This window comes from Anser anser (genome assembly GCF_964211835.1).
Source record: "Anser anser genome assembly, contig: SUPER_W_unloc_8, whole genome shotgun sequence".
In the NCBI taxonomy this organism is placed as follows: Eukaryota; Metazoa; Chordata; class Aves; order Anseriformes; family Anatidae; genus Anser; species Anser anser.
This window is the reverse complement of record NW_028154224.1, coordinates 356474-369716: the sequence shown is the minus strand read 5'-3', so window position 1 is coordinate 369716 and position 13243 is coordinate 356474. Positions and strand designations below refer to the sequence as shown.

The 13243-nt window shown below is 44.3% G+C and overlaps 1 protein-coding gene across 36 annotated transcripts in view; it reads left to right on the top strand.

Annotated features, from left to right (window-relative positions):
• The window catches only part of LOC310888960 (vasculin-like), a 59781-nt gene that overhangs the window by 5469 nt on the left and 41069 nt on the right, over positions 1-13243 (top strand). For 22 of the 36 annotated variants that reach the window (XM_083852646.1, XM_083852641.1, XM_083852636.1 and 19 more), the window contains 2 exons: positions 8273-8506; positions 8675-12626. The exons of 13 other annotated variants lie outside the window; for them this stretch is intronic. In XM_083852646.1, the coding sequence (XP_083708772.1) occupies positions 9504-11075 (1572 nt within the window). In that variant the 5' untranslated portion in view covers positions 8273-8506; positions 8675-9503 and the 3' untranslated portion in view covers positions 11076-12626. Of the gene's footprint in view, positions 1-8272; positions 8507-8674; positions 12627-13243 lie in introns of those variants that run through there. One more of the 36 variants, XM_083852642.1, reaches the window with a different exon arrangement.

Below are 13243 nucleotides of genomic sequence, written 5' to 3'. Positions count from 1 at the left end.
GCTCTTATTTCTTTTAGTACTAGGAATGCTTTTTACCTGCAAGGAGAACTATTCGCAGATCTGATTGAAAATGAACTTGAGTGAGGCTTGGCACACTTCTTCTTTTTAATTTTGTTATTGTGTTTTTTGAGTAGTAGTGTTACGCAGTGACTGATGATAGCACGACATACAACTTTATCAACTCTTCCACAGGGGTTTTTTTTTCTTTGTAAGTATGCTCTGAGAAACATCTGAAATACATAAAATCATTTTTCAGCTTTATATACTTGGGGTGTTTCAAAGCTGCCATCTCTTACAACAGTTTTTTCTTTAAATTCCTTGTGAAGACTGCAGAGTGCATACAAGTGTTACATAATGTATGCTGAATTGAAGTGATGTTTCACTAATGTTTCAGCTTTTGGACTTCGATCTCTTGCCTTGTAAGGTTCAGTGTTTATCCAGTTTTCCACTAAATGGTACTGCAAGCGTAGGATTTCAAGCAGAAAGAACCTGGTTGTAGCTTACCTTCAAATAAGAAGTTATTCAGTGCTACAAAATAGTGGTATTTTTTTGCCTTTTTTGGGGGGGTGGGGTGGTTTAGGTCAAAGAGGACAAGCTTTTTTGGATAAAAGTAGTGATCAAGTTATTTTAAGCTTTCTCACAAGCCTGTTTGTTTCTAAAATGTCTAAAAGGTGTTTTGATTTGTGACGCTAATACTGAAGTAACAGGAGTGACCTAAACCCCATTGCTTATAAAGCATATCTATATACAGAGAGCAGACCATATGATAAAGAGCAATAGCTGGGAATTTTAGAACATCTGTCTCTCAGGAAGTCTACTGATGTTCTAGGTCCTTACAATGGTAGTAAGTATTCTTCAGTTGAGTCATCCTCATGTGAAGAACTGGAGCACTAAGTAGGAATGACGGTGGGTTTTTCTTGTATTTTTGTTTGTTTTATTAAGTCACTATAATGTTGGGTCTTAGGGCTGTATCTTTACCAGATTATTAATGTTGGCTCGAATGATTAAAAAATTGACTGATGCAGTTTGATGTCATGCAGTTCTCATACCTTGGCATGTCATAAGACTTCTGGAGGTGTTCAAATCTGATGGGGACTTGATCCAATTCCCAGTGCAGGAAGCTGTAGTTCTCATGCAATTATTTTTAAAGATGAGACAAGAAGGTAAACTTAAAGAAAAAAGGATTTTTTTTTTCCCCCTCATTTTCCAATGCTAGAGTTCTCAACAGAACAATTCTGTATTGGGCGGTGAACTAGTGAAACAAACTGGAGATTTTACTTGCTCTGCAGTAGCACAGTTGAGAAAGAAGAGACTTCAGCTAGGTTGTTCAGAACTTCTGAACGTATGTTGACCCTGTGTGAGAGAAGACCCTTTAAAGGTTCAATTATATTGTCAAAGACTTGCACCTCTAATAAAGGTAAACAAATTTTAGAGAACCCCAGAAGTTAAGGGAATTACTGTATCTAAACTGAACCTTGTTTGTAATTTTTTTGCCTGTAAACAGTCTTCTACATTGAAATAAGGGGTGGAATTGACACGCACGCTTTCCCTTTAAAGTGTTTTAAGGTTAATTATAAAGATTTAAGCTTACTCTGTTACAGCCGTGGCTGTGCATCTACATGGAGAGAAAACAAGGAAATTAATCTTTTCATAGAATTGTAGTCATTAAGGTTGGAAATGACCTCCAAGATCATCTGGTCCAACCACCCCCCCCCCCCACCACCACCATCAATATCACCTACTGAACCATGTCCCTAAGCACCACATCCAACCTTTCCTTAAACACCCCTAGGGACAGGGATTCCACCACATCACTGGGCAACCCGTTCCAATGACTAACCACTCTTTCTGAGAATATTTTTTTTCCATAACTTCTAACCTGAGAACTGTTTTGTTCTAATAGTTGACTGATCATAAATCGCTGCAAAAGCACAAGTGTTTGCACTTTAAAAAATAGCAAAGCTTATGTTAGGACTTGAATATTCTTTTCTCTTATGAATGTACGGTTTTTAGATAGCAAAATAACTTGAAATTAGCTTGTTTCGCTTTGTTCAAACTAAATGACAGCGTAAGGAAGTTCTCTAAGCTGTCTCTTTAAAATGAGCATAAAATGGAGGTATATAAGGTTTAAACAGAAGTATTGTTTAAAGCTTACACTTAGAAACTTCAAATTAGCGCTACTCTTAACTTGGAGAAAACAGGGAAGGATGTGTTATCACAAGAAATTTTCTGTTTAAAAGAAGGTGGTTTTGCAGCAAAAGGAAAAACTTTTATTTAACTACTTAATTGAGGGAAAGATCCTGAATATCCCTCTCTATGAAGAAGAGGGACTAGTCTGATGGTTAGGACTTGAGCATATAGCATCTTTGAATTTGGAGCAAAATTTTGTAGTTGTTCTGCAGTTGATGCTGTATCAGGCAAGGTAAATTAATGAAGCTGGCCCAAGATGGGAGAACTGTAGGGTCAATTCATTCTGTAGCTTGGTTATTCCAGAGTTGCTCTGTTTTAGTGAGCATGTTGCCTGCTACTTCTCCAGAAAGCCCTTTGACCTTGGCAAATAGTTTTCTCTTTCTGTTGTAATGAAATGCAGTGCAGTTGGTGCTCAATATCTCTGATACTGTGAACATTGTTTTAATTTCCTCGTAGAAAATCATGTGTCTTCCTTTCCTTCTTGTAGATGGTCACTCTTTTCTAAGATGTCCTGCAGGCTTGCTTATTGGGCCCCTCTGAAACTCATATATGCTTGATGCGCCTTCCTGACTTAAGAAGGATTTGATGTACTTGCCATAGCTCATTACCAAGGAAGCAAAGCAGCAGCAACGATCTTGACACTGAATGATATATACCTATGTATTTTTTAAGTCATAATGACACTACAGTATATTTTAATGCTGATGGCTTATAACTTTTTTTTTTTTTACCTATTTATACATATACTGGCCTTATGATGATAAGGTGAGGGTAGATTATCAAACAAGTTTGTAGCTGAAGGGTAGAGTTAAGGTTCCCACACGTAGTTTGTGGTATGCTGTACTTAAGGTAATAATCTGTGAGGCAGTAGGTAAAAGATCATAAGGTATGTGCTGTGCATATTAACATGTGCATACATGTTAATTTTAGATTTTTCTGAAAACTGTGTGCATATATGTGTGTTTAACTTATTCTGTACGTGGTTTTCGCTATGCAAATCAATAGACTGAAGTTCTAAACTGCTCTTCGGGGAGCATCAAGAAATTTGAATTCGTCTTCCTTTAAAATCTAATAAAATCTAACTTTGGGAATTCATGGCTAGAAGCTTCCTTAAATTTAATATCTTTACTACTTCACTCATAAGCTTCAAGTATTCCTACTTGTTTGAGTTTATAATTGTGTTTTTTAATCTTCTAACAATCTCTGAAATACCTTGTGTCACAGAAATTGCTTCCTGTAAAATCATTTAGGCTATCCACCAAGCATGAGAAACATAGAAACTGAAAACGTAGAACTATTTTTTCTTTGTATCTAGCTTCTGGTCATGGCTTCAGCTGTCAGGTTTTTCTAATTTTTAGCATTTTAAAATTTAGTTTTTCTATAGTACTTTAGTTGGCTCTATTTAAATGGATTGTATTTAAGATGATAAATCCTTGAAATGGTCAAAAGCATACAATCTTTTAGTAAATGAAGTTTAGATTCTAGGTGTTGTGGTGACTTTGCTATTTTTCTGACCAGCTTTCTCCTTACTATAGTGGTGCCACTGGTCTTATGCCTCCCTGCTAGGACATCATGAAAAAGCAGAACTATTTTTATTTGTTCCAGTGGTTCAGGCAGTGTTATGGACTCAAATAGTTCTTGCCAACAGTAATGAAGCACGTCTTCAATATTGAAGACAGCTCTCTGGGCTAGGGAAATATTTCTTCTGTATACTGAAGAGACCTCCCTTCTGCTGGCCCTCTTCAACACCAGTGGGACTGTCTTTCCTCTGCCTGCTAAATACTGGTTAGACAAGTTAACATGCTGTTAAAATTGGGTGGGGACAGTCTCTGATCTCCTGTCCTTGTCACCTTGATGTTCTGCTGTGCTTTTTTTTTCCAACCTCAGTAGAAGGGGATCATGTTAGGGAACACTTTAAGATATCCGGGGGTCCATGGGGCCTGACCAGATACACCTCTGAGTGCTGAGGGAGTTGGCTGATGTCATTGCAAGGCCATTTAATCTTTTGAAAGATCGTGGTGATTGGGATAGGTTCTAGAAGAGAGCAAATGTTAATCCTCATCAGAAAGGGGATCCAGGGAGCTATAAGCCTGTTAGCCTCTCTTCCGCCTATAGGAAGGTGGTGGAACAACCGACCCTGGATGCAGTTTCCAATCGCCTCTTGGTCCTTTGTGTGTTTGGGAACAGTCAGCGTGGCTTTATGAAGGGGAATTCATGCTTAACCAAGCTAATAGCGACAGTGAAGCGACTGGATTGGTAGATGAAGGGAGAGCAGCGGATGTTGTTTATTTTCAGAAGACATCAAAAGCCTTACTATTACATCCTCAATAGAGAACCTGTCAAAGTATGTGTTAAACAACTGAACAATCCCAAAATAGGCTGAGTGGCCAGGCCCATCTGTGGTAGGGTAACTCGGTGTAAACTCAGGTGGGCAGATGAGTTCCACTTGAGTTGGTCGGTATACGTCAGCTGCCCTGTTGATGTCCCCTCCCCGTCGCTTGCCCACCCCCAGCATGCTGGCTCTTGGGGAGGTTGGAGGGAGTCCTGATGCGGTGCCAGTATTATGCAGCAATAGACACAACACTGGTGTGATACCAGTGCTGTTCTAGCTACATGTGCAGAGCACAGCACTGTATGGGCTGCTGCGGGGAAAGTGAACTCCATCCCAGACAGACCCAGCACACCATCCCATCAGGGTTGTGATCAGCGGCATAAAGTCCATTTGGAGGAAGTCATTAGCGTTGTACCTCAGCATTCAGTACTGGAGCCAGTAATATTTAATGTCTTTGTTAATGACCTGGATGATGAGGCAGAGTTTACCCTCTGCAAATATACAGACGATGCAAAACTGGGAGGAGTAGCTGTTGCACTAGATGTTTGGACAGGTTGATGAATTGAAAGGAGAGGATCCTCATGAAGTTCAGCAAAGGGAAAATGCCAAGTGCTGCATCTGGGGAAGATTAGCTGCGTGTGCCAGTACGTGGTGGGGGCTGACGAGCTGGTAAGCAGCTTTGCAGAGAAGGATGTAAGGGTCCTGGTGGACAACAAGCTGATTATTGGCCAGCAATGCATCCTCGTGACAGAAGGCCAACAGCACGCTGGGGCTGCATTAGGAGGAGCGTTGTCAGCAGGTCAAGGGAGGTGATCCCCTTGACTCAGCGCTGGTGAGGCTGTGTGTGGAGCACTGTGTCCTGTTCTGGGGTCCCCGGTACAAGAATGATACAGACTTACTGGAAGGAGCCTAGAAAAAGGGCCACAGGGATGATGAAGGGACTGGAGCATGTTTCGTGTGGGAAGAGAGGCTGAGAGGATTAGGGGGATCTTATCCATGTGTATAGCACCTGATGGGAGAGAATGAGGAAAGGGGAGCCAGATCATTTTCAGCATTTCCATGACAGAACAAGAGGCAATGAGGACAAGTAAACCACATGAAATTGAATTTGAACACAAGAAAAAAACAGGGTGGTCAAACACTGGAATAGGTTGTACAGAGAGGTTGTGGAGACTCAGTCTGTGGATGTATTTAAAACCCAACTGGGTATGGTCCTGTTTTGGATGACCTGTGCAAACCTGAGTTGCAGGACAAAGCATTTTGATGTTATAAGGAGGTACAACTCGTTCAGTCTTTCAGAACATTGTGAACCTGGGAAAACAAAAGGTAGCATTACGTGTTTTAAAGCTTGGTTCCTATGAGTCACAAAACTTAGTGTTTATATTTTAATACATTGAAAATATGTTAATATGCATTTTGTCCTGTTAGAGCTACTTAAACTACTGGGGGGAAAAAAAGAAAGTAGTTTTGAAAACTGATGACAGTTAAATGTGAGTACATATTTTCCACTGTCTTGTCAGGATTATGTAGTATAATCAGACTTTTTTATTTGGCCTGTTTATAGAAAACAAAAGATAGAAGTCAAATTCAGAATGCTTTGATTACAACTGCTTCCTCTGCTCTTTACCCTTGCAATATTCCAGAAGATGTGGTGGTTTTACCATGCTAGGCAGCTGAACTCCACCGCAACCGCTCTCTCTCTCCCTCTCCTTAGAAGAGGAGGGGAAGAAGTAAAGGAAAGAACAACTCGCGGGTTGAGATAAGGATAATTTTAACTAAAGGGAAAAATAATAATTAAGGAAAGATCATTATTAATTAAACACTTTTTAACTAAAGGGGGGGAAAAAGGGAAAGGGGAGAAGGGGGGGGGGGAAAAAACACAACAAAACAAGTAAAAGCTGTGTGGAAGCGCAGAGGAAAGAAATCACTCTACTTCCCACAAATGAGCGATGCTTGGCCACGTCCTTGAAGCAGGGCCTCAACGCACGTAGCCGGTGTTTGTTTCTCACTTCTTTGCCCACCCCCTAGGGGGGTTAGAGAGAGTCCTGATGCTGTGCCAGCACTGCTCAGCAGCAGACACAGCACTGGTGTGATACCACTGCTGTTCTAGCTATGAGTGCAGAGCACAGCACTGTATGGGCTGCTGCAGGGAAAGTTAACATCCCAGCCCGACCCAGTACGCGTTTTTACCTTGACTCTTTGCACCCTCCTTGCCTGTGGGCTCGTGTCCACTTACACAACCAGTACAGATTCCCTGAGAGGAAGTTTCCCAGGTGTCACTTTCCAAATCCTGAAGCATATTGTGAGCTTCCAGACGTGCTGTTTGGCTGGTTTTGGTGTTGTATAAGTAGACAAACGGAGAGAAGAGGATTGCTGATGCTAGAAAGATCGGATGAATGGAAGTGAAGCTAGAAAAAAATTCTGGATAAAGGATCATCTTCATAGTAGAGTGGGAGTGTCCTGGTTTTGGCTAGGATAGAATTGACTTTCCTCCAAGTAGCTGGTATGGTGCTGTGTTTTGGATTTTGGATGAGAATAATGTTGATAACACACTGATGTCTTCTGCATTACAGAGCAGTGCTTGCATGAGTGACAAAAGCACGTTATTATGACTGGCCCTGATGCTCTGTGCATCCTTGGCATAGACTTGGCATAAATCTCAGGAGAGGGTACTTCAAAGACTCAAGAGGGTTCCGGTGGGCTTTTGGTATAGATGCCTTAGCGACAGAGGATGTTAAACAGTTGTCTGCCTTGCCCGTTGTTGCGTTAAGGGGTGTAGCCAATTACCTGTTATAGGTCTGGTCGGGTTCAGGGTACTGAACTATCACGGTCACAGATTGACAAATAATGTAGCACATCACTCCCTCTAGTCGTGTTCAGTGAGAACTATCATGGCTAGGAACAATGCAATTAAGTGCAATTTATTACAGCAACAGGAACACAGGCTCTTTGGATTGCTGGCAATAAATTCACTGTCTGCAAAAGCAAGCTAGCATGCATAAAATACGCAGGTACACAGCTTGGCTATTAATGCATTAAAAGGCACAAAGAAATCTCTATAGAGTCTAAGTTTCCTGGGGAGGCACTTGGTATAACCAAGTGTTGAAATCTTACCCAGAGGTGTCCCAATGGGGGGCGGGGGGGGAAGAGAGGCTCAGCCCGCTGACTGATCCCAGAAGTCACGATGGTGTCTTCCCTAACATACCCTCTCTCCTAAGCCAATTTATATTATTTTCTGTCTTTTAGGTGGAGCTCGAGTGACTGTAGTCATGCTTATCTTGGTTACGATTGGTGCAAAGTTTTCTCACTTTTGTTTGAAAGTATAGTTTCAGAGAAATTCAGAGCGCATGCTCAGTGAGGGGTGGTCACACCTTACAGGCGGGTAGCTTTTGGGATGGAGGCGTGTTTTGATATTATAATGATAAGTTCACTACAGTACAGCATTTTGTCAAACACATGACAGCTCGTTGACTCAGGGTAGCAAATGTGCAGCTGATCGGTCTCTGTGTGCACAAGAACAATCAAGTCCCTCTTGTCACAGAGCCTAGCTGCAGTGTCTCCACTCTGCTCTACGCTCCGTACTGTTCCGTAGAGTCAGCACACCAAGTTCCCCCAGTGTGATTAACATCTAAGGTTGGAGGCCTAGGGAACGTTTAGGTAGTGTAGCTACACTCCACCCTGAAAGCTTCTTCAATGCTGTACGCTTTCCTTAAAATGTGAATACTAGTTTCATTTTCCTTGTCACCTCAGGCAATTACTCCATACCTGGTCTCTCAGAGGACCCTTCTGTTGTGGGGTTGCTGAGGGTCGAAGAACAGCAGGTGCTAGTCGCTACCACAACTGTGCACCGGCGGCAATATCGCACCAACCGAGACTCCCTGATTCCCATCCATAAGCTAATTCGTCAACTGGAGAACCAAGGAGTGATCAGCAAGACTCATTCACCTTTTAATAGTCCCATATGGCCAGTGCGAAAGTCTAATGGTGAGTGGAGACTAACAGTGGACTATCGTGGCCTGAACAAAGTCACGCCACCACTGAGTGCTGCAGTGCCGGACATGCTAGAACTCCAGTACAAACTGGAGTCAGAGGCAGCCAAGTGGTATGCCACAGTTGATATTGCTAATACATTTTTCTCCATCCCTTTGTCAGCAGAGTGCAGGCCACAGTTGGCTTTCACTTGGAGGGGACTCCAGTATACTTGGAATCGGCTGCCCCAGGGGTGGAAACACAGCCCTACCGTTTGCCATGGACTGATCCAGTCTGCGCTGGAGCAGGGGGAAGCTCCTGAACACCTGCAGTACATCGATGACATCATTGTGTGGGGTGACACTGCAGAAGAAGTTTTTGAGAAAGGGAAGAAAATAGTCCAAATCCTTCTGAAGGCTGGTTTTGCCATAAGACAAAATAAAGTCAAAGGGCCTGCACGAGAGATCCAGTTTTTAGGAATAACATGGCGAGATGGACGTCATCAAATCCCAATGGATGTGATCAATAAAATAACAGCTATGTCTCCACCACTAGCAAAAAAGAAACACAGGCTTTCCTAGGTGTCGTGGGGTTTTGGAGAATGCAAGTTCCAAATTACAGTCTGATTGTAAACCCGCTCTACCAAGTAACCCGTAAGAAGAATTATTTCAAATGGGGCCCCGAGCGACAACAAGCCTCGAACAAATTAAATGTGAGGTAGTTCATGCAGTAGCCCTTGGGCCAGTCTGAGCAGGACCAGATGTAAAGAATGTGCTCTACACCACAGCCGGGGAGAATGGCCCCACCTGGAGCCTCTGGCAGAAAGAACCTGGGGAAACTCGAGGTCGACCCCTGGGGTTTTGGAGTCGGGGATACAGAGGATCTGAGGCCCGCTACACTCCCACCGAAACAAGAGGTATTGGCAGCATATGAAGGAGTTCGATCTGCTTCGGAAGTGGTCGGTACTGAAGCACAGCTCCTCCTGGCACCCTGACTGCCAGTACTAGGCTGGATGTTCAAAGGAAGGGTCCCCTCTACACATCATGCAACTGATGCTACATGGAGCAAGTGGGTTGCACTGATTACTCAGCGGGCTCGAATAGGAAACCCCAGTCGCCCAGGGATCTTGGAAGTGATTATGGACTGGCCAGAAAGCAAATACTTTGGGATATCACCAAAGGAGGAGGTGGCCCGTGCTGAAGAAGCCCCACTGTACAACAAGCTACCGGAAAATGAGAAGCAATATGCCCTGTTCACTGACGGGTCCTGTCGTATTGTGGGAAAGCATCGGAGATGGAAAGCTGCTGTATGGAGTCCTACACGACGAGTTGCAGAAGCTGCTGAGGGAGAAGGTGAATCGAGTCAGTTTGCAGAAGTAAAAGCCATTCAGCTGGCTTTAGATATTGCTGAACGAGAAAAGTGTCCAGTTCTCTATCTCTATACTGATTCATGGATGGTAGCAAATGCCCTGTGGGGGTGGTTACAGCAATGGAAGCAGAGCAACTGGGAGCGCAGGGGCAAACCCATCTGGGCTGCGGCATTGTGGCAAGATATTGCTGCCCGGAAAGAGAACCTGGTTGTAAAGGTACGCCATGTAGATGCTTATGTGCCCAAGAATCGGGCTACTGAAGAACATCAAAACAACCAGCAGGAGGATCAGGCTGCTAAGAGTGAAGTGTCTCAGGTGGACCTGGACTGGCAACATAAAGGTGAATTATTTATAGCCCGATGGGCCCATGATACCTCAGGCCATCAAGGTAGAGATGCAACCTACAGATGGGCTCGTGATCGAGGGGTGGACCTGACCATGGACACTATAGCACAGGTTATTCATGACTGTGAAACATGTGCTGCAATCAAGCAAGCCAAACGGTCAAAACCTCTTTGGTATGGAGGACGATGGCTGAAATATAAATATGGAGAGGCCTGGCAGATTGATTACATCACACTCCCTCAAACCCGCAACGGCAAGCACCACGTACTTACAATGGTGGAAGCAACCACCGGATGGCTGGAAACATATCCTGTGCCCCATGCCACCGCCCGGAACACCATCCTGGGCCTTGAAAAGCAAGTCCTATGGCGACACGGCACCCCAGAGAGAATTGAGTCAGACAACGGGACTCATTTCCGAAACAACCTTATAGACACTTGGGCCAAAGAACATGGTATTGAGTGGGTGTATCACATCCCCTATCATGCACCAGCCTCTGGAAAAGTTGAACGATACAATGGACTGTTGAAGACTACACTGAAAGCAATGGGTGCTGGGACATTCAAAAATTGGGATACACATTTGGCAAAGGCCACCTGGTTAGTCAATACCAGGGGATCTGCCAATCGAGCTGGACCTGCCCAATCAAACCTGTTACGCACTGTAGAAGGGGATAAAGTTCCTGTAGTGCACGTAAGAAACATGCTGGGTAAAACAGTCTGGGCTACTCCTGCCTCAGGAAAAGGCAAACCCCTTCGTGGAATTGCTTTTGCTCAGGGACCTGGATGCACTTGGTGGGTAATGCAAAAGGATGGGGAGGTCCGGTGTGTGCCTCAAGGGGATTTGATACTGGGTGAGAATAGCCCATGAGTTGAATTGTAGTATGTTAATTATTATATAATACTGTATGTCATCACTACCATGATTGCTATATATCATAGATGAAAATGGTGATTAATTACAAGGTATTGAAAAGAGTGTAACCTGAGCATGACATAAATGGTATGGAATAAGGGGTGGATATCTGTCCTGGTCCCAGTTAGGACAGAGTTAATTTTCCCTCATAGTAGCTGGTAGGGTGCTATGTTTTGGATTAGGATGAGAAGAGCGCTGATAACATGCTGATGTTTTAATTGTTGCAGAGCAGTGCTTACACCAGGCCAAGGACTTTTCGGCTTCTCGCTCTGTCCTGCCAGCGAGCAGGCTGGGGGTGCAGCAGGAGCTGGGAGGGGACAGACCCAGGACAGCTGACCCAAACTGGCCAAAGGGGTATTCCATACCATCTGACGTCATGCTAAACAATATGTAGGGGTGGCTGGCCGGGGTGGGGGGCCGGCTGCTCGGGGATAGGCTGGGCATCGGTCAGCGGGTGGTGAGCAATTGCATTGTGCATCACTTGTTTTTTACACATTATTATTATTAATACTATTATCATTATCACTATTATTATTATTATTATTGTTATTATTATATTCCTGTCTTAATAAACTGTCTTTATCTCAACTCACCGGCTTCACTTTCCTGTTTCTCTCCCCCATCCCAGAGAGGGAGGGGGGAGGGTGAGCGAACGGCTGTGTGGTGTTTAGCTGCCAGCCGGGTTAAACCACAACAGTCCTTTTGGCGCCCAACGTGGGGCACGAAGGGTTGAGATATCAACAGATTTGACCAGAGTGTGTTAAACTAAAATTGGTATAAGTATTGGACCTTCTTAATAGTTGCTAGTCACGATGTGGATTGCCTTAATCTCCAGTCTGCTGTGCCTGTTTTCCAAATTGAGTTTTATAGCGCGTTACTTTCTGTATGTGCTCCCTGTTGCACTGTTTATCCTTTCCGGGCCCTGGTTTAAGATTGTTATGGTACTGTGCGGTGTAACAATGGCTTATGAAATGATGAAATATCTGGTCACGACTTTAACCTGGTATTTGTACTCAGCACTGACGTCGACTCTATACTTTGGAACCCATATCTCGGAAACTATTAGCAGTTACACCTATTGCCTGTTTTCGTTAGGGAGCCAATCTGTGAAGGGGACAGGGGAAGACATGTTTCCCTACCTGTTCACTCTCCCTTTCTCCTTCACCACCACCCTCTTATCCCCCGAGCTAGTTACGGTGGTTCTCCGAGATGTTGAATATCCTTGGGATACTCAGACTAGCCTGCTCTTGTTGTTATGTCTCCTGAATGTGCTTCAGGTTTTGTTTAAGGTTAAACAACTACTTAGGAATCTCATCCGGAGATCTGTCTTGAGGCGGGATAGTTGCAAGTGGCAGGGAGTGTGGGAGGATATGGGCAGGTTTCTAGAGCAGTGGTCACCTCCAGTGTTTTGGACATTCACCCCTGAACAACTGCAAAATCCTAAAAAGCTGGCAGAATGCTTGAAAAAAAGGTGTCATGACTCTGGCAGTTCCAAAGTGACACAAATCACTGTAGCGTGCTGGGGTCTGGCTTGTGCCTATCGAGCTGCAATTGATGCTACTATCAACCTAGCTCCAGCTCCTGCAGCTGCTCCAGCCTCTGCAGCTGCTCCCCCTCCTGTGGCTGGGTCAGAGAAACGAGCTGTAGCAGTGCAAGTTGCCCCTGTAGACAAGGTGAAAAAATGGTATAGAGGCTCAGGTCGTTTAGAACGCAGACAGTCTTCTGCTAAGTCTGGGCATAGTGAAGGCAAGGCTGGGCCATCAAAGGTGCAGGAGACTGAAGATGAGGATGGGGATGTCGAAAAATCAACAGTAACTACCCGGACTCTATACCAGCGTGAGCTACGAGATGTGCAAAAAGATTTTGGTCGCTGTATAGGTGAGCAGCTTGTCACCTGGCTGCTCCGGTGCTGGGACACTGGAGCCAATTGTGTGGAATTAGAGGGCAAGGAAGCCAGGCGGCTGGGATCCCTTGCTAGGGACGCATGCATTGACAAAGCAATTGGAGATGGAACACGATCTTGCAGCCTCTGGAGGCGTCTCCTGTCAGCTGTGCAGGAAAGGTATCCCTTCAAGGAAGAACTTGTATGTCTACCAGGCAAATGGTCCCACCTGGAGCCTCTG